The sequence below is a fragment of the Aethina tumida genome, chromosome 2, assembly GCF_024364675.1.
Source record: "Aethina tumida isolate Nest 87 chromosome 2, icAetTumi1.1, whole genome shotgun sequence".
NCBI classification, from domain to species: Eukaryota; Metazoa; Arthropoda; class Insecta; order Coleoptera; family Nitidulidae; genus Aethina; species Aethina tumida.
Genome location: NC_065436.1, coordinates 14,972,728 through 15,000,135, shown reverse-complemented (window position 1 = coordinate 15,000,135; position 27,408 = coordinate 14,972,728). Strand labels below are relative to the sequence as shown.

General features: G+C 29.7%; 1 protein-coding gene across 9 annotated transcripts in view; it reads left to right on the top strand.

The window, feature by feature from the left end:
* LOC109597576 (B-cell receptor CD22) overlaps positions 1–27,408 on the top strand; it is a 287,560-nt gene that overhangs the window by 209,414 nt on the left and 50,738 nt on the right. For all 9 annotated transcript variants that reach the window (XM_049962668.1, XM_049962669.1, XM_049962665.1 and 6 more), the window contains one exon: positions 5,709–5,863. In XM_049962668.1, coding sequence (XP_049818625.1) covers positions 5,709–5,863 — 155 coding nt within the window. The remainder of the gene's footprint in view (positions 1–5,708; positions 5,864–27,408) is intronic.

Below are 27,408 nucleotides of genomic sequence, written 5' to 3'. Positions count from 1 at the left end.
ATTGAAGGCAACTTAGAATGTAATTCGAAAAATGGGAGTGAACAAGCAAATAAAAATCAAAAAATCATTAATAAGCAGAATGTTAAACAGACCTGTGATGCTAAACCGAGGAAACAAAAATCTAGAAGAGATATCTGATAATACTTTGGGATCATAAAGATAATAATTAATTTATTTATTGATGTTGTATAAGTATATTTTACAGAAAATATTTGTGAACAAAATAAAAATGTATTTGAACATTTTATATATTTTTTCAATTTAATTTACGTTTTTAGTTACTTCTATTTGGAATAAACACAAGAAAACAAAGAAATGTTTTATGTCTCCAGGTTTATTTTTGTTTTGCACTTTACTTAAAACATTCTTACATTCTAACGAGAAAGCTCAAACTCAACTCAAATTATCTCAATATTGTTCTGAGAATCTAAACTGTATTTTAAATAAATTTTGAACAAACTACTGGTGCAATGCGTAACCACAAAATAAATTTGGTATTTTTTTCGGACCTATGTTAGAAATCGAACGACGTTAAAATTGTGCCAAAAGCATATGAAATTTGAGCGATAATTTCAATTCTGCACTGGATCGCACATGATAACCGGAATAATAAAAACCGACATAAAAGATCAGTGTGCAGATTAAACTTTTATTGTGTCGGCAGTCTCAATCTTTGCGCTGAATAGAGATGGTGGGACTGCAGTTTACTGGCTCCATTCAAGTCATCTGATCGGGAAGGCCACGAATATAACGACATATGTTTATTGTGCTCATGCATTCATTTGAATATACCGACTCGATCCTACGTATTTTCTTTTTTTTAACAACGGTGTATTCAATATATTTTTGAGACTCTTATATTATAGATTTTGTCAGTTGTGAATAAAAATGTACTCCTATTGTGGCTACATGGAAATATGTTTGAAAATAATTGAGGTGAGGGTGCACAAATATCCTCCATCAATATCACGAAAAATATCAGAATTAATAATCCTCATTTCACGCTAAAGAAATTAAAGAATAAACTGAGGGAATATGAGAGTAGTGCCCAATGGAACGTGATAATTGGAAAAGCTTTTATTTATTGGCCGGATTTAATTATCTCACAAGTGGTTGATTTTAATTGAATTTATTTACCTATTTAAATACGATCGTGGGAGGCTTTAGAAAGTTAATTTAGTTGAAATTATAATTTCACTCTTAGTTATTTAGTTTTTGAAAATGAAATGTCTGTTTTTCACTGTCATATTCCTCACAATTTCTAATGGTGACAATTCAAGAAAAAAACAAAATATATATAAAAATAAAGTAGAAACAGATTATGAAAATAATTTTGTGTATTTAATATTAATTAATAGTTCAAATATATATTTAATAAACATATAAATAAACCATATTCCATTTATTGTAAAATTTTTGTATAAAAACACTCATTGCCTGAATGTTAACACATTTTATTATTATTTTTTTCTTAATTTACCAGGTGTTAAGCATTGTAAAATGTCTCAAGGAATATTTGATTTGTAGCTCAGAATTATTTTTAATATAAGAAATATTCATTATGTTTGTATACAGAATGAATGGATTCAACATTCTACTTAAAATATATTGCTGCATTGTTACAGATTACAATAACATCAATTATCGTAAATCATTGAATATTGAAGAAAATTAATTGCTCTTGACAAAAAGTCTTATGACGTAATGTTAATCCCTTTATTCTGAGGGCAACACAAAGCCTATAAAATTTTTAATAGGCTTTTGTAAAGTCATGTACTGTAGTCACAGCAATATATTACTTAATGCTGTAATAAACAGTCTGGAGCACACCTAAAATGATAGTTTACCTGTGGAAATTCAGAAGCGCTTGTAAGTTAGCCTTTGTTTTACACATGCATATAAATCACAGCATCCTTTGTGTATTCTTGTGCAAATTGATCAATTACGTTTTTAAATGCACACCTATCATCTATTTAAGCAAACAAACCTTGTAAATAAATAATATTTTTTTTAATTTAATTTGAAAGTATTCCCCAACATGGCAATATTTCTCAGTTACATATAAAATGTTTCAAGTTAATGAATTGCTTTAATGAAACGAAACACATATATCTTGATTGTTGAGCGGTGCACCGTCCGGACGCGTCCCTTTGACGATCCATTAATGGTTTTGGTTGTTAAAAGCAGGCATTTTTTATGTCAGCGTCCACATGTGGATTTTATGGAACAATTTACTGTTATTGGAAACCGAAAGTTTGTTGCAATAAATCGGAATTGAGGTCCCCCGATACAGTTTCGCTCCCGAATCGTAAACACACAGGAATATATGCCCAGACACGCACGCCGCGGGCTACCGTCCTTAAAGGGTCTTTCTGTGCAAAAAATACGGAGACGGATCAGACACTGAACACCAACAAAAATAGAAACAACATAGAGGGATGAATAACGAACACTTTTGGGGGAGTTTTTGGGATACATACTTTAAAACTGGCTCAAATCGTGGTGGATTACGAGGTTTGCATAAATTTTGTTTTATTGAAAAATTCCTGGCTTAAACCCTTTGATTTAGAAGGTTGTTCTGAAAAAATTTGAACTAAATTCTTTTATGAAATATATAATTTAAATTTTGTAATAATAAATGAGAATTAAAACTTAAGAAAATGCATTGCTGGAGCTTTTGTAGACTATCATATTTTATATTGCAACTTTAACCTAACAGCAGTTCAGGAACATCCATAGGAAACTGCACAATGTAAAATGCCATTTATTTTCCAGATTTCAAAATATAAAAGTGCATAATATAAAATACAGTTTACTTTCCTGCTTCAAATATAATACTTACATTGGGTAAAAACAAAAACTAAAATAAATAGTGTATATTTTTATAATGTTATCCGATTGTTATTCGATATTCTCGAACAATTCAATATCTGTTTGGCGATAACGTTAAAAAATCGTGTTTATTTTGGGCGAATCAACACAGTACGTCCTCAGTCAATTGAGACGTGTAATTGCTATTGTAATAATTCAAGTAGTGTACCATCCGCTGTAACGGCTTTCAATGTAGAATTTTACAATTGAAATTTTGTTTACTGTATTAAATTTGATGAATTACGATTTATTGCATTGATTTGTGGAAAATCGTTTATACAAAGTACGCGCACGTTCATTACACGATAATTCGATAAAAAAAACACATGATAAATTGGCTCAGTTCCACTATTTACTGCGGCACAAATAATAATGGGCGTTGCAATAAATAATTAGTCGGATATTGAATATGATTCCACAAAATTGATATTGACATGCCATTGAGATATTATCAAGTTGCACAAGGAATTTACACACTCGCATGTTTTCGTTTTTCAAAATGTTCATCAAAATGTTTGCATTAAATTAAACATTTATGATACATGAATTATTGTTACCACCGGGCGTTTAAATTGATTATTTATGAATATTGTTGAACACACATGTTTTATCGTTATTTCTGTGTATTAATACTAATTTTAATAAAACGAGTGTTGAATATTTTTGTTCATTCTTCAGGAATAGTATTAAATTATTAATTAATTACGCCTTTGGGACTTAAGTGGCAGAATTTCTGAAATTTCATTACACAATCTCCTCATTGGAATATAATGACAATTATTTGCCCGGTTACAATTAATTTGCATTCTAATATAGATATTAGATCTGTTCAAGTAGATATTGATTAAGTTTGGTCCTATTTGAAATTTAATTAAACTACAGGAAGTTTACAAATACCAAAAGTCCAAGCATGTCCTCAATATAGTTCCAAACCCTTTATGAAGTTATCCTCCTTTATATCACTTTAACGCCCATAAGGCGTAACAAAACAATAGAGAAAATAAATTTGAACTTCATCTGGCCCAAATTAACGCCTGACCTTAATTGGGGCCTGTTTAGATTTAGATATATCGGAGCATTGCACAAAACAGACCCCAATGTACGTTAAATAAATTACTTTGTCTCTTGCAGGATATTGGACATTCGCTTTAATTATTTAATTATCATTTCCAACAAATAATTCTTACAAAGCTCTGTATAATCTTTATTATTTGTTGGTGACATTGATTACATAAAAGTATTATTAAATAGTGGTATTATTAGTGTGATCAATTTTATGAGCAAACTCATTCAAAAATAAAACAAAAAGCTATTGTAGTAATTTTAATTTTTTAATTAATTTTCGTTACTTTTTACGTTGTGAAAATTTTATGAATCCGTTCTTGTTTTGTAGCTTTATCAGTTATTTAAAGCATATAATTCACAAACAATTGCACAATTCGTTTAATAAATGCGCAGAGCATTCAGTAATTTACATTTTAATATTTCGAATCTGGGACAAATTAAACATTGTAATTAATATGCAAATATTCTAAAATGATTAAATTTATTTTTAGTTTATTTTAAAATATGAAACTGGTTAATGAAAATATTAAATTACTAATTAATATTTTTCTTTGTATTATACAAAACATGTTTGTTAAATAAAATAATATATTTATTAATATTTAGTACAAAACGTTTCATGCCATGTAAATTTTGTGGTGTTTCATAAATATTTTCAGGTTTGGATAAATAATTTTATGGCTTTTATCATTGAATAAATTCAAAAGTTAAGAAAATGGAACAATTTTCAATATATTAGCAATTTTCTTATTTCCACTTTTATTCAAATTGTCATTATTATTGAAAATTTAAACAAAATGTTTTAATGTTAATTGTGCAATTAAAAAATTAGTGTTAATTCGGTGAAAACAAAACATTTGTTAGTTGCGATTTTTATGAATGTTGCAGCATTTTTATAAATAAAATATAGTTTATTTATATTTATTTTAAAGCATTTTATTCTATACAATTTTTGTTATTTTTGTAGTATTTTCACAAATATTTTTCGTTTTACATATTTTAAATAATATTTAATTTATGACATATGTCGATCATGTTAAATTCTACGCCAAATCAAAAAATAAATTGGAATATTAGAGACTTTCATATTTTAGCCTTTATTCATTTTGTTAAATTTATTTAAAATTTAAAAGTTATGCGAATAAAAATAGTGTTTTAATAATGTAAAATTTGTTGTTGGTTGTTTTATTGCAGTAAATAAAGTGCATGTGATGACAATGCAATTTTATCTTTCCCGTGTATCTAATCAGATATAGGCCTTTGACGACAGTGTTTTCAATTAATCGATAATTATAATATGAGAAGATGGAGCACATCAAAGAGTTGCTAATATCAGTTTCTCCGCTACGAGAGGAAATACAAGAAATTATGTTTTATGTAAGTATGCATCAAGAACAAAGAGCATGTTGGCAAATAACACTGTTACCGGCTCTGGGAAAATAATTACAAACAACAGAACACCATTTACTTTTGCTGACAACGTTTTAATTTTCTCTGTGGGTAATTTAGAACGATACACTTTAATGTAAAATTAGAAGAAAAACCACCACAGCCTGTGTTTAAAGAGAGACTGCTAATTTTCCTGTATATAATATTCTATTCAATATAACTTACCTCATTATCCTGAAAATGCACATATTTTATTTCCAGTTTATTATACATGATTTAAATTCGTTTCTATTTCGGTACATACATGTTTATATGCAAATATTAGTTGGTCGAAAAGTTTAAACTAGTGAGTTTGAATCTAATGCAAGTTTTATTATTTTCAGGATGACAGTCGAATATACTACCGACAGTGTGGAAGCGGTCCTGAAAATCTCATCCGTAAAGGTGGAAGACGAGGCGACCTATAAATGCGAAATTACATATCTCGAAGTAATTGAAAACTGTGACGTCGTCCAAATCGTGAAACTTCAAACTCTGAGTAAGTAATTCATGCCTGATAATTTATCTAATCTGAACTTATAGAAAGTTTGTTTCCCCCTAACCATTTAATTTGCACCTAAATGTATTTCCCGGCGATTTGGCCGATACGACGGGGAAAAATCCAATCCGATTTTCCGCCACAGACTCAACTTAACTTTTAATCAATGATATGTGTATTTATAAATCGGCTGCTTAACCAAAATAGAGATTATCCTTTATGTTCTCAAGGAATAAATTACAAACTGCAGATTTATGCATTTATGCAAATAAATTTTGAGTGGGAAATGGGAGGACACCAAATGGAATTTAAAAGTTAAATTTTAAATAAAATTCAATAATAAATTCTCAATTTCGCTGAACGTAAATAAATATTATAGTCAAATTAAAAAGAGCAGTAAATATAAATAACATCGAACTTTATATTTATATCTTACAAGTGGAATGCATACCGATAAAAATAAATAAAAGCTAAAGGAAACCCGTCAATGATTCGAGCGGTAATAAATCTGTTCGGTCGGTCTTTTCAGAACTCCAAGGAGTTACACTTATGACATACTTTTTGATTTCTTACCAGAAAAGTAACCACAAGATGATACATTTATCCTGAATCATTTTGGTTTATGGCGGTTTCGCGCCGTTTATCGCTATTTTAGATAATTCAGACCATATTTCATTTCCTTAGTTCCAATCAAAATGTCTGAAGGTACATAAATAAGACTTTTCTTTCTCTTCTTGAATGTTGTATAAAAATGATACGGAGCCTTATGTTAATGTGTACTTAAATATTAGATATTTTTAGAGGATTTAATATTTTCAGTAAAAATTTAATCAGTTCCTAGATAAGTTGGTTCGGTGGTTTCCCTTAGAGACTAGATATAACTCCAAGATAACCAGCACAAGAGCCGAGATATTTTGTGATTACAAAACTTTTCACTAGTACTATATTAAATTATTCGGCAAACTTACAAAGAATACTGCCGCCTCAATTATAAATGCTTAACATCGCCAGACTCATGAAAATTAGTTTGATTATACGCTTAATTAGATATGAAGAAAACGTCTAGACACTGGAAGCTTTTCTTTTATTTTTATGAACAATTCAAAGAAACCTAATGTTGACAGTCTAAAAGCAAATTATTTTTTATCAAAATTTATTACAAGTACATTAATTCTAGACTATTATTAAAAAAACATTTCCTGCACTCACTACAACACTTATAGATATACAGTATTAGCAGAAAGTAGAGCAACTTTTCTAAAATTCAAATAATTTTTGTCCTAGTTATGTTAAAAAAATGTATATTGTAACTTTATACCCTTTATAAATTTAACAATTACATAGTTAAAAGATATGTTTGTATACAATGTGTTATTATATTAGATTTGCATATGCAGGGCGGTAGCAATTAAACACATTTATTTACCAAAATTATATTGGATAACTGTCAATTATTAAACTAAAAAATCTGACTTATTTAATGAATAAAGTTTTCAAATAGTTTTAACTCTCCGCCACTGTTTATAGAGAAATGATTAGTGTTTAGTAAAATTTAGGAAAAAAAATATAGCAACGAGCTGTCGTTGCGGCGATATCTAGAAATGATTTATGTCGGCACGCTGCTAGTGTAATAAATCGTATAGAATTTTCAATCGGACCAAATGCTTCACACGGTCGATGCGTTGAGGTAAAGTTTCATGATTTATTTTGGTTCGCTACAAGCAGCGAAGAGTCAAATAAATGTATCTAACACCAAATGTGCTTTTGGCCAATTGAAATTGTAATTTAGGTATTTTTGTCGGTTTAAAAATGTATTGCAATTCTATTCCGTAAAAGCGCACTTGCTGTATTAAAATATTTACTGCGATGAAAATACACAACTGTGACCCATTTCAAGTAGATATACACCCCTCTCTTTTTTATTATTTCCGTATATTAATGTATAATAAATTAATCTTTGGTTTTAAAATTGTTTTTAAGTTACCTTTCTGAATTATTACAATAATAAATGAGAAGTAGATAAAAAACAAATTTCATAATTTATAAAGAAAATATTTTTCTAATGAAATTATTTTATTATCTTCTAATCAACTAAATTAAATAAATCATAGAATAAAATGACTTCATTAAAAATTTATTTATTCTATTTATCTTAATTTTGATTATAAAAAATGTTAATAAACCTCTTAATAAATTATTCCATTTTTCATAACAAAAATGCAATAATTAAATGATAAATGCTTGTATGCAAATGCAGTTTTTTAAACACAATATAATTTCATTAAAAAGGATAACAAGTTTAATAATTTTTATGTTAAAACATGAATCAAGTTTGGAAACGCCCTATATAATGAAATGTATCACCAGTAGATGATATATCTAGCAGAAGCCACTGTTGGTTTTATCTCTGCAATGATATATCTGTATCTGATGGGACGGGAAAAACAGTAAATCTTCCTTTATTTTTAAAACTGATTTTATGAATTGACAATAAATTATTGCTGAATAACTCAATTTTTGCACGGGCAATTTTTTAATATTTTGTATAAAATAAAATAAAAAACATTTACAAAATTTAAAAACGGTCACTACATGTTTTCAAACATTGCTTTATAGTCACCAAAATGCATTTTAATAAAAGTTAAAACCTCAGCCGTCGCATGCAGGCGAATATTTTCATAAAATACTAAGTAAATAAACCGATTTAAAATTGACATATAATCATGTTAGTCAGTGACCTAAATTAATGGAGTCTAACAGTCTGTGGGACAACTAATGCATGAACAAATACAAACGTTGATAAAGAAACCTTTCAACCAGTCTGCATACATATTGAAATGTTTAGAACAATGTATGTGCGTCTAAAAATTTTATTATTTATTAACAGCAACGCACGGTTAAATTTAAAAATTTTTAAATTAAGCTCAAAACCAACATAACACGAACAGAAAATCAAAATAAAAAAGTATTTTCCGGTTTATTTATAGAGACAATAAAAAATTGGGAACAAATCCCCAGAGTGGATCAGTGCGTATCCTGCGTTTACCGGCCAATTTAAAACTCAAATAATTTTCGCGGTAGACTTGACGAGACCAGAGGCCCCAGATTGCGATCAGCGTTCAGCATTGACCTCCTTTCCGTTACACATAAAGCACGCATCCTCCTCACTGGTATGTACTGTGGCGATCAGGCAGTAAATACATCAAACAGTATTGATGGGTTCCGGTCGCCTGGTTTCGGTTCACTGGGACGAGAGGATGCGTCAGGACACAACAGGATATAGCGTTGCGGCGTTGCTCCCAATGTCGGGGCGTCATCTGTGATACTGCCGTCCATCTGGACCGGACGCTTACGCCACAACCTTTCAGCCTAATACATATCGCCTGATTTCCAACATTACAAACGCAGATACGATACCGGAGGCTTCGCACTAATTAATTCCTTTATCGAAAACTCACGAGTGTCTCGCCTTTTCATTTCTTTTCTCACATTTTGTACTTAACAACTTAATTTGGGTAATACCGGATGATCTAATGTATGTTTTAACAGTTTCTTTGGAAATGTGGCTTCTAACATATACGATAAAATCCCAACTAATGAATGCAATGAGTACCAAAAATATTACAGATGTTTTCAGATTTAGATAGGTAAGAGACATAGGTACGTTAAAAAATAGCAATGCTCAGGATATTTATGGACTAAATACTAAGTCAATAAATCTATTAAATTAATAAACCATTGCATTAAAGATAGTATATTTCCAGACTGTCTAAAATCAGAGTTGGTAATTCCAGTGTACAAAAAGGTGACGAACATGATATTAGTAATTACACACCCATTTCTATTTTACCTTTTTGTCAAAGATCTTCGAAAACTTTTATATATTGGAACCTGAATTTTAACTATCTGACTTGTGTATCTAACACTAAGAAATTATTTACTTTACACGTTGAATAATTTTATCGCCAAATTGTTCAAATAATAGATGGAGTTTGGTAACTCATACAAAATGTTTAATTAGCATGATTATATCTCAATCCTATAAATTACTTATGAAATAATAATTCAGTCCGTAGGAAATTGTCTATGGAATGTAAATAAGCAGGGACGAGATTACTGATAATTAAATGGAATAATATCGCAATTAAACCTTAGCAATGTTACTACAATGCCAAACAACAATCAGATCATTAAACAGTGGATCCCATAATAATTAGATGCGCCTACAGTTTGGATAGGATGATTAATTCGGTTTGTTTGTGAGGATAAGTTTAAGTGATTGTAAACAGTTGCTTAAATTATTACGACTACAAAGCAATATCAAATCCTTTTCCAAATACTATTCCTATTTATATTCATTTAATATTTCGATACGTTTTTTATAAAAGGTTCAATTTAATTAACTAAAATCATAATCGATTATTGTCTAAAGTTTATAATAAAAAAGTATAACAAGAGAAGCAAGATATATAAAATTTTACGGCTAAATAAGCCAATTATTTTCATGGTATATACGAAAAGAAATGAAAGATCAGAATGTCATAAAACAATCCATTCTTATTGTCAACTGAAGGAAATGGGATTTACTGAAATTGGTTCAAGGACTGTGAGAAGATGATTAGTGAGTTGACCCTAGATCTATTAAAATGTGAAAGTCTAATTTGGTCTTGCTTAGGATTACATTAAGTGATGCACAGAACAATGGAAAAGAGTAACTTTTAGTGATGAGTTTAAATTTAACTTTATTTATAATTAATAAATTCCCTCAGATATGAAATATTAATTTAAATTTTCAAATTTACAGTAAAATATTTGTAACAAAATTGAACTGGGAAAAGATACAAGTAGCATTAGAATTATTTACCTTATGAGTAAATCTAACAAAGGGTTTCTTATTCGAATGTGATACTATCCGGGTATTTGAAACAGTTAAGTGAATACAGATTGTTTAGTTCCTTTGAAATGTGTTTTCAATTAACATATTATGTGTGGGAGATGCTGGCAGAATGACCATTGCCCAAGGGTTGCTCTTCCTGACACAAGCATAAACTAGATAATGCGTTGCGCTCTAATGCACATACCTGGGTCTAGTTAAACCAGGGCACTTTAAAGAGCCCACTAAAATTAGGAATTAATGTTGGGTTAAATTGGGCCTGTACCGGGAAATAGCCAGTTAACATGAACGTCATATAAAAATGTTTCGGAACAAAAGTTTTTCATATCACGTGTCATGTTTATTTTAAATTAGCGTACTAGCAGTCTAATTAATACACTGGGGTAGATTTTAACATGAGATAACTAATTATGAAAATTATAAAACAAAATTGGTCTGACGTTTTGTGCGTGGCAACGTTCGTTTCCGCATTTTTGTCATCAATTTATGTAAACGTCGTGCACACAAAATTAAATACAATGTTTCACTACGGCACACCGAAATATGGCAACTCACGTATTGATTAAATATTTAACTCTCTTATTTATTCTAAACGTTTTAGATGCTTCTTGTTCGTCGTTTAAAAGACCTGGTACGAACTAATATAAGTATGAACGCTGCTAAGCAACTAAAATAAAATATTGAAATATTAATTTCAAGTTATTTAATTAATAAGTAACGTTTTATTATTTTTCTATCACTATCAAGATGATTAACTTAAGGTGAATGGGGGATTAAGTAGTTGGATAAATGAGCTTAGACTGTTATATGGTGAATTAATATTCTAACTGTTACCGGTTTATACAATTGCCTCAACTCACCTAATCACAAGCGATCAATAGCGACTGAAAATTAATTATACAGCTAGTAATTCTCGAACAATGAATAATTTATAGTAATGTCTCAATAATTCAATTCTTCATTAAGAAGTCAAATTGTATTTCTATACTTCATTTTTTCAGTTCTGTGATGGAGTAGGTGGCAATTATACTAGTGATGAATTATTAAAACCGGAGTATTCCGTCTTATCAAGATAAACGCAAAAATTCGGACGACAGCCCCACAAAACTTCATGCGGCAGTATTTGGAAAGGAGACAGTAAAAAAGCGAAAAATAACTCATCGTGTATCAAATTAAGTTCTTTGACGATTGCGATATTACATAGCCCGGACTCCGTATTTTGAGCTCACGGAGCGCAAACGGGTTAAATGCGAAAAATAATCTGGTTGTCTGCGAAACGACATCGGGCGTGAATTATTAACATAGACCATTGAGAAACTCAATCTCGGTAATAGCCGTACCGGACGTGTTTCGAACATAACCATCGCCAATGATAATGCCGGCGCTGGTCGGACTTGGAAATTACGGTTCGTAATTTATAGGACGTCGTAAAAGCCGGTCAAGAACGGCTCCAGAAGCACACCTTCATAATTCTAATTTTAACTTTTATTCATTGTTTATTTAAATTGGTGGTGACTGAGTGCTTTTCACAAAATATAGGTGTGCATTTTCTTATTTATTACTTTGTTAATATGTGTTACTTTTCTCCCTCATGTTTTTGTCATACTATTTTAATTTATGGTGGATGCACCACTTCGAAGTTGCTTCTTTGCACAATTATTTTATTTATATTAACTTCAAACTACTCGTGCAAATATCAAAATAAGGGACTAAATTATGTAATTATCTTTTTAAGAAGTTACGTCTAAATTTAAAAAAAATCTCTTTTTTTTGAATATTATTTTGGCAATTATTTTAAATTAACACTGAGTTCTTTTCACAAAATAGTTATATTCATTTTCTTATATTATTACTTTGGTTATAAGTGTTACTTTTTCCCCTCAGGACTTTGTCACATTAATTTAATTTATGGCGGATACGCCACTTAGAATTTGTTTCTTTGAACAATTGTTTTAGTTATATGAACTTCAAAACTTGTGTTAATATCAAAATAAGAGACTAATTTATGTAATTATCTTTTTAAGAACTTAAAAAATTAAAAAAATCTCTTATTTCTAGTTTTTGTTATTGTTATTTTAATTTGTGGTGGATGCGTCACTTCGAAGTTGCTTGTTTGCACAATTATTTTAAATTAATATTAATTTAAAAATAAAACAATAGCTAAGTCAACTAGATCATTTTTATGGTATATGTCTTCAATTAGTCGTTGAAATTAAACATTTCTATAATCGAAATATATTTATTAATAGTAAACTACTACTTTATGTTATTATCTTTTAAGGAAAAAAATATATATAAATTACTCTTTATCCTGTTTTTTTTTTTTAATCTTTTTATTGTTTTGTTGAAATGATAGGTTGTCACACATTATCAAAAAGATTCATTAATTCGGAGGCAAAATGTTTAGTAGTAATGTGACTTCATTCGTTGGATTTAAAATCCTCATCTTTCTATAATCAATGTCATTTGTGATATATTTGAATTATATGCTAATTAATACTGAAATAAACAACTAAAATACGTAATTACCTTTCTAAGGAGAAGAATTCTGCGGACCTTTAATAATGTTGTCCGTCAAAGCCAGATGTTACGTCTAAATTACAATAAAAAGCGCTTCTTTTCTAGTTTTCTTTTATGTTTTATTGACTGTAATAAAAGTCCCCTACGATATAATGATTGACATAAAAAGATTATAGCAAAACAAACAAAGAGAAAGCAGGGATTCCCGAATTCGCAGAAGACAAAGTGAATTTAAATAGGTTGGGGAAAACAAATATTACATTTAGTCTTTAACATATTATATTTGTAAACAGATTTTATCTAATTGTAAGAAAAATTGAATGATCCCTTCTTTGCATTATTAAATTTGTCACAAATTTCGGTCTTTAGTAACAAATAATATCAGTAAATTAGACAAATTTGAAATCATTATCATATGTCAATTGTTTTAAAAATTAAGAAAATATTCTGCGTCGAATAATTATAAATAAATGATGTTTATAGTTATTCTTTTCTGCCATTCTATTCAGTTTCTCATATGATTTTATGAAATTGTGTCCTAACAATCATCCAACCATGAACTAATTGATTAGTACTTTAATTTACGTAATTTAATCTGCGACATTTATAAGTTGATGTAATTTATCTAGATTTGCAATAGGAGGATGGGAAGTTCCGATGTGAAATTGTGAGCCTTGGTTCCTAGACATATAAAACATATGCATAATTTAGTCGGCTTAAATGTTAGTTGAACAAATTCCATGGTACAATGTGTGACGAGTAAGCATGAAAAAGCGTTTCTGAACTTGTGGAAATTACTCAAGGCCGGAATAATTTATACACGTCATATATTATTTCGAGCATTTCCAGAGATTATCCACTAAACGTCAGATTATTTTCAGCGCCCAAACTCTCCAATAAATCTTTCTCATAAACAAGGGTATAATATTTACCTGTCACATAAGATTTCATATCGTGTTGCGGGATGTGGCAGGCGGGTGCGGTATCATTTCTCTTGGCGATGCTATCATTCAATTTTCGTCGTGCCGACGTCGTCGCTTTTGAGCGTCGCGGCTCTACGTCGTTCCGACGTCCGCCAATGACTTGGTAAAATGAGGAATGAGCTGCGGTGCCCGCGGTCGCCGGTCCGGCACAAGACGACGTCGATTAATCAGCGTCCCGATGCTTACGAGTCAAACTAAGCGACAGGGCTGTAACCCTTCTGGAGCAAGAAACTCAGCCGCACTGTCCAACTAATAGACCCGCTGACGTTTATATCAATAACTATACTCGACCGTGCAATTTTCCAATAAATTGAATTTTGACTTTTCACTTCCATTTACCATCAACCATCCAATCTACAGTGTGACACAAGATAAGTGACTTACTTACTTGCGTACATAAACTTATTTATTATTAAAAGAGATTTTTAGATTTAAATTTTGATTTTGTTCTTAATTTTCAACTAATAATTAACTAGAATTTGTTTCATTCTCATAATATTGATATTCCAGTTCTTCTCATGTAACTCCATTTTAATGAATGATGGCTCAAGTGACGAATAATAAAGATTCTGTACATTCTAAGTAAAAATATTAAAGTAATTTATTACTAAAAGAAGTGTTTAGATTTAGAAATTATAATAAGCACTATATGAATGCGTATATGAAACAAAAACAACCACTTAAGGTTAAGACAAATATTATCATTGTAAAAGAAGGAAATATTGTACCTGATGAAACAAAAAACATAAATTTAATATTTACATTACGATATTATCGATGCTATGAAATCATATTTTAGTACGATGGAAACGGCTAAAAAGTAAAATGACTATTTTACTTTAATTTTAAAGAAAAACATGAACGCTCTCAAAGGTTATAAAATGTTATCAGCGCTTTTCAGCAGCAAGCATTTATTATGAAATAAAGGCCTTTCGGCAATTCCTGGTTATTCTATGGAATTGCCCTGAAAAATCTTTGGATTTATACACGTCAGCACTAGATTTATTATCGTAATATTACGATGTTTCAATTCACATCAAAAATACCATTTGAAAATATTTTATTATGATGTGAATATGACGAAAGATATAGAGACAGATATCGTCCTCACGTATATCAGTTATCGGAAACCGTTACTACCGGATACAGAGTGGATTGAATAATTAAATCCTGTCTCTCACAGGACACGGGCAAATATCTGATCAGTCCGATGTTTGAATCAGTCAAGTGGTGTTCTATTACAAACATGCGTTCGCAACATCCCTCATATATAAATAACCTGTAACATCAAATATCTTATTCGAAATTTGAAGTTTAATCAATAAATTCTCAGTATAATTAATTAATAATCTATTTAAACAAATGATATTAATAATAATAAACATTTATTTATTTGTTCAATAATTGGATAAAATACAAAATATTAAAATAAATTTTAAACGTATATTCAATTAAATTGAAAGAGTAAAATCAATTTTATATGCGAGAAAGGAATGAATTTATTATACATTGTTTTTAAAGGTTTGACTTCATCAAAACCACAGTCCCTCATATCCAAATCTTTTATAATATTGTTAGTGTGAGTTAATTGTCGTTTAAATGGTCAAGAATACATGAATTATCTTTCTTTGTATTAATATAATTGTAAAAACTATTTGGCCCTTGTTGACCAATTCTGGATTCTATTTATTGACATATTTATATGTAATTTACTTCCTTATTCAGGCTCAAAGATTTATGAGTTAGATTATGTTCTAAGAGAGGAAAGTGAAACAAGAGAAAATATATTCGATTCACTCATATAGACGGGGAACCAATTAAAAGAAATTGCAGGAGTGGTCGTGCATTTTGTCAACTGCCTGGTTGCAATTATGTCGTCGTAAAATATATCACCATTGAAGCTTCTTGGAGCGTTCATAAAAATGGTTAATTTCGAACTTTTATTATCGCCAACTTTGTAACGAAACGCTAAAAACTGTTTCTCGGCGGCGCCACACATTGCCAAGCTGCCTTAATCATTTTTTAACATAAAAAACGGCTGCTCTGGCAATGACAAAACACTGTGTGTGAAGAGTCGTTGTCGAGGTTTACTGAGTTCTACGCTCCGCTAGTCCAATGTAATTTGAAACAAAATTTAACGTTGCACGTAAGGGCCTTTTGTATCTAATACTTGAGTCTGGAGGATTTGCAGATTACCATTTTATTATTTTATAAACACTGAGTGGCTACCCGTTTTTCTCGTACTTCCCCCCATTTTGTAGGGAGCACGCAAACCATAGAGGTTGTAATGAAAAACTTCACGATATGACAACGGCCTTTCTCCATATCTGAATGTTGCAATGATTTGACTTTTATTACCGGATTTTTATGAGTTTTCACCGCTGCCGTTGCACAGCTTTTGTTTTTTTAATCAATTCTGACTTGGCGGTGTAATAGTGTTTTAATATTCATTTTTAAAGACATTGACCCCAACTGTCGCAGTGCAGTTTAATGTAATGTAGAAAATGGTTCATAAAATTATGAGCACTGGAATCTTTAATGTCGGAAAGTTTCATGTTTTATTTGTTACTGTTTTGGTGAGTTTGGGTTTGAACAAAACTATTTTAATACATTGATTTTACCAAATTTTTAACGTCACAGCCAAAGATTATTAAGGATTATTTCGTTAGCTAATTACAAGAACAAGAAACTTAGTTTGCCCGTCAAAAGATTTAATTATAGCCGCATCTCTTTTTGTTTAATGTGTAAAAAAAGTATTTATTCTGTATTATATAGGTTTTAGAGTAAATCCAGTGATGACAATACAGTAAATGGTTTTAATATAAAAATCAATAAGCATGAAATAGGCGATAAATATAGTTACGGATGAGAAAGAATGAATAATTCATCAAAATTTATCATAAATATTTATTAACTTTGTAAGTTTAATGGGAGCTTTATTAAAATGTATTATTCCTATGAAATTTACTCATTTTAATTCTAATTGATCTAACAACATACAAATTTATTTTCTTTTCATTTATTGAAAGTGTAATTATTGAATTTATACAAAAAAAATAAAAACAAATTATATTTGATGGATTAGATTGTTTCAGGATATTAATACAGTAGATTTTGTCAATAATGGTGATTATATGCCTTTGTTATAAACACAAAACAGATACATCCTCATAATAAGCATTTGAACGGGTGTGCTCCGGTATACCCTAAACATATATTACATTGAAAAACATAACCCTCAAAATTCCATAGCAACAGATTTGCCTGGGGCCAACCACAAATGTTTCTCTCGACATCAAAAGTACTAACTTAATGAATTTTCTATTTTTTACTATGGTATTTAGTATAACATATTGTTTTTATCTATGTATTTTATTTTAAAAGTTCATATATGTTTGTTATTTATTTATACATTTTGATTTATACTCATATTTTTAAAAAGGATTATTTAAATCATAATTTTACCAAATTAAGCCTCCAGGCTTTTTGACTTGCTTTGATTTGTTGTTTTGCCAATAATCTGTTCAGTCAATTTTTCTTGGTGATGATGTAAACGAATTTGAAAACTCATTATGTTGAAATTCACTAATAATCTTTGGTGAAGATAATTAATAAATTATAATTACCAATTTAAATATTTTTAATTTTTTTTGTTTTATACAATTATATAGAAAAATAGCCATTATTATATTATATATTATTTTAATAATAAAAAATAGTATAATACTTCATATTTATTGATAAATGTACTTTGGTATACCCTAATAACATATTAAGATGAGAAGCATAACCCTTAAAATTTGAAATAAATAATTTATTTAATTTCTAAAATAATGTTTGATGAAATATTAATATTTATAATTGCTATTTTTAATATTTTTAATTTAATTATGTTAAATTTAATTAAAAATAATCAAATATTAGTTATTTATTATTTTATTTCTAAAAAATATATTATTATTATTATTATTTTAAACTAACATATTACAAACATTTGGTTTCTCTTGCAACCATTTCTTGTATAAAGGATAATTTATAAGTATTAAGTAACTTTTCAATTTTCGACTTAATTAAATAAAAATAAAATATACGTTACATACCAATAATACCTATAAATAATGATAATGAAGACATCATAATGTTTAAATGTTTGTCGCACAATACTTTCTATGTCGACAACAATTTATTTGCTATTCGTACTGAATTTAATAACTTTTTCAGGTGAATTACTGGATCGTTTGAAATTGTAGATTTAAAAATAAAACGTCATATTGCTATCTGAGACATTACTTTAAAACTTTTTAAGTTTTTGCTCAAAGGTTTGTGTTTTACGTGTCGGCAAAGACGTTGCACTGCGACGTTCTTTTTTCTTTGACGCATATTTTTCATTAGTTTCCCTGACGCTGTCTGATTTACGATTGTCTCTCTTTCTTACCCTGCGTTTTTCATCTGGTCTTTGCATAAATTTCTGTCACTTAAGCCACATAAGCGAATTTTATATTGTCCCATAAAAGTATGAATCAAAAAATGTAATAAATTTTTTCGTTTGCTAATAGAAAAGGCCGAAATGAAATGTTTTACAGCTCGAGTCGCACGGAAATTTATTGGATATTTTTTGACCGTTTCATATTTTACAACGTGTTTTTATGTTGCGTTTCAAACTTTAAAATGTCCTACAAAGAGAAAAATTATTAAGCGCATTGTGATTCTTGGAAGGCGTCATAATAAAATTATATTTTCCGGTTAAAAAAAAAGTGAATAACTCAATTCGAAATTAAAACTGAATTTTCGTGCGTAAACCGTTTTAATTGGACCCCAAGAGTCCCGTTCTCGGAACATTTTCGCTGCAAGTGCTCGTCTGACGGGATGTTAATACAATTTAAATAAATAAACGAGATCGAATTAGGAACTTTTGAAGAAAATGTTGATGTTTCTGTAATCCTGGATCCGGATCGTGGTTTACGAAATATCTTGAGACTTACTTTGCTATTTTTATTTATGTACTTAGGAACTTAATGAACAACAGCAAAAGAGCTCACAGGGTTTTAAACTTTGTTTAATGAAACAAGGGGGACAGAATTTTAATACTTAATAACTCAGATTGATCCCATAATTTTCTTGAGTTCTGAATTTTGCATAATTATATCGGGGCCATTTCATGCAATTAAACTACTAATTAGTACAGGCTACAAGTTTTAAGTTGCTTTACTGAATTTCATTAAATTTAAAAATACAAGGCCTTATCAAATTAATTAGCCTCCCGATGTTAATTTATTTATTAAATCAGTGGAATAAAAAGAAAAAACACGAGATCGAAGTAAAAAAATGCATCGGTACACAAATTGGCGTCCGTGTGTTGGACCGAAGTGGCGGTAATCAGCGACATACCTCGTGGAAATATCAGCATGTGGCAGGAAACAAAGCTTAACAGAATGCGCGTCTTTTACTGACAGATCGGATGAGAGACTAATGCAATGCATATGTTGTTTTCCGGGATCCATTTATACCGGTAGAACGGATCGTGTTCCGGGTTAAGTGCCGGGCTGAAGTCTGTGCTTTGGCTGTTCGCAGCTAACTTCACCAAACTAAACCAGATTCGGCGGTTTATTGGATTCGGCCTTTTTAAATCAGTTACGATTTTTTAACCGTAAGGGGTTTTATATGTCATGTATAAAATGAAATTGAGGGATTTTCAATAAAATTACCCACGGCGGAAAATTAAATCGGGATTTAACCGAACGAAAAATCATCCTCGCAAAATATTGACTAGCGTTAAGAGTCTCAGTCGAATATAAATGTTAATAAAATCCCACTTCACTGTTTTACATACATAATTTTATTGCGGATTTTTCCCCGGGACGTACAGCATTGGCAAAAAGTAGAGCAACTTTTTTAAAATTCAAATAATTTTTGTCCTAGTTATGTTATGTATAATAAGTAAATTTAATAATTACATAGTTAAACAATAAGAAATAAAGAGTTTAATTTTACTGATGATTATTTGTTTTGGACTGACAAAAAGTGGAGCTACTATTTTAACTTTAAGTTCAAAAGTTTATGGGAAATTGATCTGAAATTATTCATTGAGAATTTATTTTTTTTAATGTAAATACTACACATAAAAAACTACAAAAAAATATTTTTAAAAACATTAATTAATGTAATTAATGAATTTATATTATGTATATTATATTATAAACCTATTTTCATCTCATTATCTGGTGTAACTATCTAAGCACTAATAATTTAAATTATATCCAGGACATAAAAAAAATACTTTTTATTATATATAATTTGATTTAAAAACTCTAAGATATTAATAAACCTACATTTATGTTCATAATAAACCCCACTAGTATTAATAATTTGTCATAAAAACAGGGCATAAAAACCACGTTTTTTAAATATATTTTTTAATATATAAATAAATTTATACTTATGCCTATAATAAACGCATTTCCTAAGTCACTATTGATGTAACTATGGTAACTTCCAGAGTCAATAATATCTCAGTAATGTCTATATGATTACCTATCCTCTCTTGAGGAATTTGGATCCGAATAAACACAACAATGTAGTTCTACGAAAGCTTTAAGATTGATTGATGGTCTGGAGAGAATTATATTCATGTTCTATGACATAGATAGAAATGATATATTCTATATGTGATAATCCATACCAGATTTATATTCATTAGTAGATCAATGCAATCCTGTATATTTTTTATTAATTAGTGATGCTGATGGATGTAAACCTTTTATTGTCAGTTTAAGTGTTTTAGAAACTGATCAAATATTCCACTCATTTCGTTGAGATATTGAAAGGATTACATCTTGATGGCAGTTCTCTTAGTCCAGTGATCGCCAATTTCTTTATGGAACAAAGAATCGATTGTTCTTCTGTTTGGTATCGTTACGTGGATGATACATTCGTGATATGGAAACATGGACAAGAAAAGCTAGATCAGTTTCTGAAACACCTAAACCCTCAACATAACAATATCAAATTCACAATGGAATTGGAGAAGGAGAATCAAATACCGTTTATGGATATCCTAGTAAAAAGTGTGGGTGAACATTTAAACCATGCAGTATATTGAAAACCACAACATCACAAGAGAATGACTAGGGAAGCAATTTAAATCCATAAACACAGCAACAACTTCAACAGAAACAATATACCGGAACAACTATAGATGTCTTTGAGATTTTCGTATATTATACCGACACTTGTGTTTTATCATAATATGAATATGGCACAACAAATTTTAGAATTTTATGTGAGTTCCCATACTTTCCAAATGCAGTTTGCTTTATTTTTGTAACTAGAATTAGAATAATGAAATCCTGAAACGTTAGACATTAACATAAATTTTAGTTCCGGACTAACTACAGTTCTGCTATCATAAAACCAAGTAATTATATGTCGGCATGATAACATAGTATGGCCCCCAGTAGGGGCCATTTTCTATGGATATGGTTTATTATAATTGACGTATGACAAACAAACCTCTACCCCACTAAATTAACAATAAACCCAACAAGCTGGAATAATGATTAACATTAAATTTGCGAAAGCATCGTCTGTACGAGTGGCAACGAACTTATTTCTTATTCATGCACCTTAACAGTTCTACACTGAATTATATTAGTACGTAAAATTATAAGAATATCCGTTTTATGTTTTCGGTGAACGTCGAATCGTAAAATCAAGTAATATTAAAATTTAATTTAACGCTTTCAGGAATTATTCTGTGGAAATATCACAAAGCCCTTTGAATAATTTTATCCAGTATTCAATTTTTTCCATGAATTTGTTCATTTGAAAAATGTAGCTTTTTTAAATTGAATATCTTTCAGGGTATTTGAACACACAAAAATAATTTTCTACAATTTCCAAAAAATATTTTATGTTAAACTTTAACATTTAGGATTTTACGTGCAATTTGTTGGGTGGTAGAAAGGGCGAGACTGCAGAATGAAGTGCACAGTAATGCACTCAAAGACGAAGCAATCTCACACCAAATGAACCAAACAGCTTAATTCCCGGCAATATGACTTGGATTGTGAATTCGCGGGAGCGACGCAGCACATATGGCTGTTTTCTGCACACAAACCCGCCCCGCAATGCTGTCTGTTCAACGAGTACCAAGCGTTTATTTTGCCGACGAAGACCTCACGTAATTCCGGGGATATTTGCATTGGTAATAGGAAACAAACAGAACATCTAACCCGCTGCGGTTGCTTTCACGAAATACCGGGAAATCGAAGGTGCCACCCACTTAGCCTCTGAATTGCATTAACCGACAAACCGGGCTAAACAAACGAAACACCGACTTAAATTAACTGTCATTAATTTTTTAGCGTGCCTGTGGACCTTCACTGTGTACACCTATAACGGTAACCTACTTCCGTGACAGTTTCTATTTAATAAAATAATTCCGATTGAGATAAGCACCACTAAATTATGTTTATTTGTCTATGGACTTAAATTAGCGTCTTCTATAGAATTGGAATACGAGTAGTAAACTACCATAAACATACATATATGTATATATTAGTACTCGATCAATATTTGTCTAGATCAATGAAACTTAATAGTTTGAGGGTCCCTTACAGCAATATGAATGTACACGTATTATGGTCAAGTTAATTAATATTCAAATGCATTATTTGGCATTAACGTCAAACAGGTACAATCTCATCAAACATTAAACAATTTATCAATCCAGGTAATAAACTAAATTTTAATTATATTGAATATCGCCTAAGAAACAGAGAGACAAATTAAATCCCATTAAAAAGGCTTTATTATTTCCTTACATTGATGCTTGGTTTTAAAAAATCTTTCAACAGTCCCTACAAAATAGTTATGTGGTGCAGGAAAAACATGGTAGTCGAATAATACTGAGTCTCAGTCCCAGGTCAAGTTAATTAATATTCAAATGCATTAACGTCAAACACGTCCAATCTCATCAAACATTAAACAATTTATCAATCCAGGTAACAAACTAAATTTTAATTAAATTGAATATCGTCTAAGAACAATGGGACAAATTAATTCCCAATGTAAAGGGTTTGGTTTTAAAAAATCTTTCAGTCCCTACACAATAGTTAAGTGGTACCTGAAAAATATGCTTAGTCGAATAATTCTGAGATGTCAACGAGTACTTTCAGGATCAAATAGAATATTAATTAAATTAATGTGAATTTGTACAAATTCTATTTTAATCTCATGAATATTCCAACATTTTAACCTAATTAGATACCAGTTTTACTATTCGATAAATTTAATTTAATTAAGATTACTAGTGAACAAACTTTAAATGATAAAATATTAAAATTAACATCAGAAAATACGAAGTAAGTAAACAAGAATGTCGTTCAACTCTGGCCTCGTAATGATAAATACCTTCCGGTATCGTAAGATGACATTTTTATAAACGCGAGGTGCTTGTTCAGGACGTTCGGTAGCTATGTACACTCTTGCCAAGCTAGTGTAAACTCAAATTTTCCCGGAATCTAGTATATTCGCCACACGCTTTGTCGCCGTGATTCGCTCTTAACACACATACACGTGATAAGATGTTTAGTATCGGCTCAGCTCAGTCGAAAAACATTCATTTGAATATGTTTTACATATAAGATATTTGTGAGACTATATTGCGCATCATCTTCTTTTTTATTTTATATCCGATTTAATTACACAAACAGTGTAAAAGATGTGTATGTAACCATGCACATTCACAAACGATTGTTTCAATTCACTGAAAAGGCAATTGAATTTTCAGTTAGTAAGGTAATCGTATTAAAACTTGTTTTGATGTTCATCCATAAATATAACGTTTTGCCTAATTAAAAGACTATGTTACAAACTTTTTTGTTATTTTATGAAAACTTTATTAAGGGAACATATGCCAAATTGACGACAAAATGAAAAGAAAAAGAAAGTTCAAAATGTGGCATTAATAGAGAAATATATTTTGTAGTCGGTAAATAGGTCTGAAAAGCTGCACTGATACTAAATAATGTTCAATTAATTTTGTTTTATAATTTTCTACATATTTATACCGCAGTAACAAAAATGATATTTACATATTTCATTTAGCATAGGGTCGCAATTTGTTATTCATATTTACCTAGTCCCAGTAATTAATAGCAAAACTAATAAACCCATTGAGCGTTCTCATCGCAGTAGGCCTCCGTAGGCTTCGAGATTTTAATTAGTGAATAGACGATATCTCGCGGTCAATTCGCAATTTCATAATGAAACTTGTGTTCATTCCCTCAATGGTACAAACAGTCATTTAGTGCAGGAAATGCGAAACTGTGCTCAAACTACATGCCAGCTTTACGGCAAATGTGATCCTGACAACAACCGGTGGTGGTTTTATTTTCATTTCTGTCTAATTAGAAATTTTGCTAACAATCGAGAGACAAAAATTATTCACAGAATTTCCTAGGGTGCCATTTTGATTTGCATAATATCCTATTAGTTTAGGTCTGAGTTATAACACTAGTTACCATCGTTTGCCTAATTATAGTTATTAGCTTTTTAATGAGGCTGTAGATCATTTTACTGTAATTACGAAAATCGATACTTGAATAATGGCTAAACGGATTTAGTCGAAGGGATTGAAAATATCATGGTGTATTATAATGTAAATTTGCCTTTACCGATAAGATTCTTCTTAACTGAAGTCATTTGCCTACACGTAAATGGTCTATAAATCCTTCGTTAACAAGTCGCTAGATCCGATATAAATTGAACCCCTACGGATAAAAAATTACATCCCTAAGGAAGTATCGATGCTAATGATATATCTACGTCTCCGATATGCACACCAGCTGTATTTATCTTCTTCCACGTACGAATCGTAAAGTTTTCTTTTACGATCAATAGAAATGGAATAACGCCCATTGCGAATGATAAATTAAATCATATCAGCCACGTTTATGTCCCATAAAACACAAATATTTTTATTTAAACACTATAAAGTTTATCTTTGAAAAAATAACTGGCAACCAAATTAGAAGAGTTTAATGACACTGATATTAAAATATAATTATTCCAAAAGTAAGATAAAATATTTAAATTCATCTTCCTGATGAACTAAGTATTTATAAAGAAAAACACGACTTTCTCTCGAAACAAAAAATAGTTCTATAATTATTATTCACTTTGATTTATCGACAAAATAAAACTATTTTTGATGAAAAGTAAATATCTTAATTCTAGAAAGAAAATGCAAATGTCAGAAACTAAAAAATAGTAACAGTTTTTCTTAATTTGCAATATGTAAATAATATATGCTAATTAATATGTAAAGCAGTACATGCATTGCAAAATTTGAGTTTGTTTAAACAAATACTCTCCTAGGAATGCCTTTGTATATTTTTTATGACATTTTTATATATATTATACGAAATGGTTTGAAACATAAACCAATTTCAAGAATACTGGCGAAAAGGGGAGATCGCCCTTTAAAATGGCTCCCCATTTAATTTTTGAGCATTACTCGTAAAGCTGTGCTCTTTTTCACGTTTCCCGGGGCGCATTGCAGAAACGAGGCCGGCGTAAAACAAAATATCAGTGAGAGTAAAGCAAATAGAGAAGTTAGGTTAATATGGAACAATGGGCCCGAGTTAGAGAAAATCAGCGAGATCTCACCCACAGGGAATTCGCAATTAGGCCGAAGTGTGGAATATTGAAAATCAGGCAAAGAAACGGGCGCTAACAACATAAGAAATTGCCTTAGATCTGCCTTCATTACGTTTCTGTAGTATCACATTTGAGCCCTTCGTTCACGGTTAAGCTCTTCTTATTTTTGATATTTATTCACAGATGAAAAATTTTTTATAATACATCTCGTTGAATTTATTTTTCTCTAAAAAAAGATCAAATTATGTTTTAAATTGTTTTGTCCGTTCAATTTTTTGTTTTAATTTATATATAGTTTAATTAATTGTAAGTTCATTTAATTAATAATCTAGTTTTTAATCTAATCTATTGTTCTCATATTAAAAAAAAAGCTTTAATAGAAATCAAATAGCCAACTAAAATGAAAATTAAGATTATTAATTTCAACATATAAAATTTAAAAAATTAAAGAAAAATGTAAAAAAATAAAATTATCAATTTAAATTTAAAAAACTACGCTTAAAAAATTAAAAATAAATTAAATTAAAATAAAATATTAAAATTGTTATTTTACATTAATAAAATTTGTTAATTAATCTAATTTTTAACCTAATCTTATGTTCATATATATGAAAAAATTAAGGTTAAAAGAAATAAAAATAGCCCACTAAATTGAAATTTAAAATTATTAATTCAATATATGAAATTCGAAAAATTAAAGAAAAATGTAAAAAAAGTTAATTGGTCACCATCATTTGATGCTGCCACAATCTGCTACAAACAAACGAAAGGAAGTGAAATATAAAAAGAACAAATTAATTTGAAAGAATAAATTTGAATTTGAACGTTTTGACAAAATAATGCAGTTTTATGAATCTGTAAAATTAAACTAGGCAATAAACTGTAAGTAAATTCAGTAGATGAGAAACTGACATTAATTTAGTTCTTGAAAATATTTAAACATTGAAGGAAACTAGAAAGAACTTACGTAATTCTCAACAGAAATCTGAGGGAACATTTATAAACCTGACATCTCAAAGATGATGACTTAAGCCTTATGGGACAAAACGTCTCCAGTAACGCTATTACTTCAACCAATGAAATTAACGAACATTTTCTACTATTAATAACAATATTGCCAAACTGAAAGTTGTCCCATTTATTATTATTGCTTATATTATTGATGTTATGCATATTATAGAGATATTTCAATAACATTAATTTGAGTTAATTAAATTTATTTAACCTGTTTATCACCAATGTAGTGATTTTTAATATTTCATAAATTCAGTGACCTATAATTTCATTTTTATGGTCCAACGAGACAATGTTGACAAAATACAAATTTTGTGTCAAAAACGTATGCTAAAAAGATTGTAAAAGTTTTGCTTTCTTATACATACGAGTACATTATTTTCTAAGCATTTAACTTGAAGAATGAAATATTCCAATGCGCTATAAAGTTAAAAGATCCAATGCAATAAAATGAGTACACGAAAGAATTTATT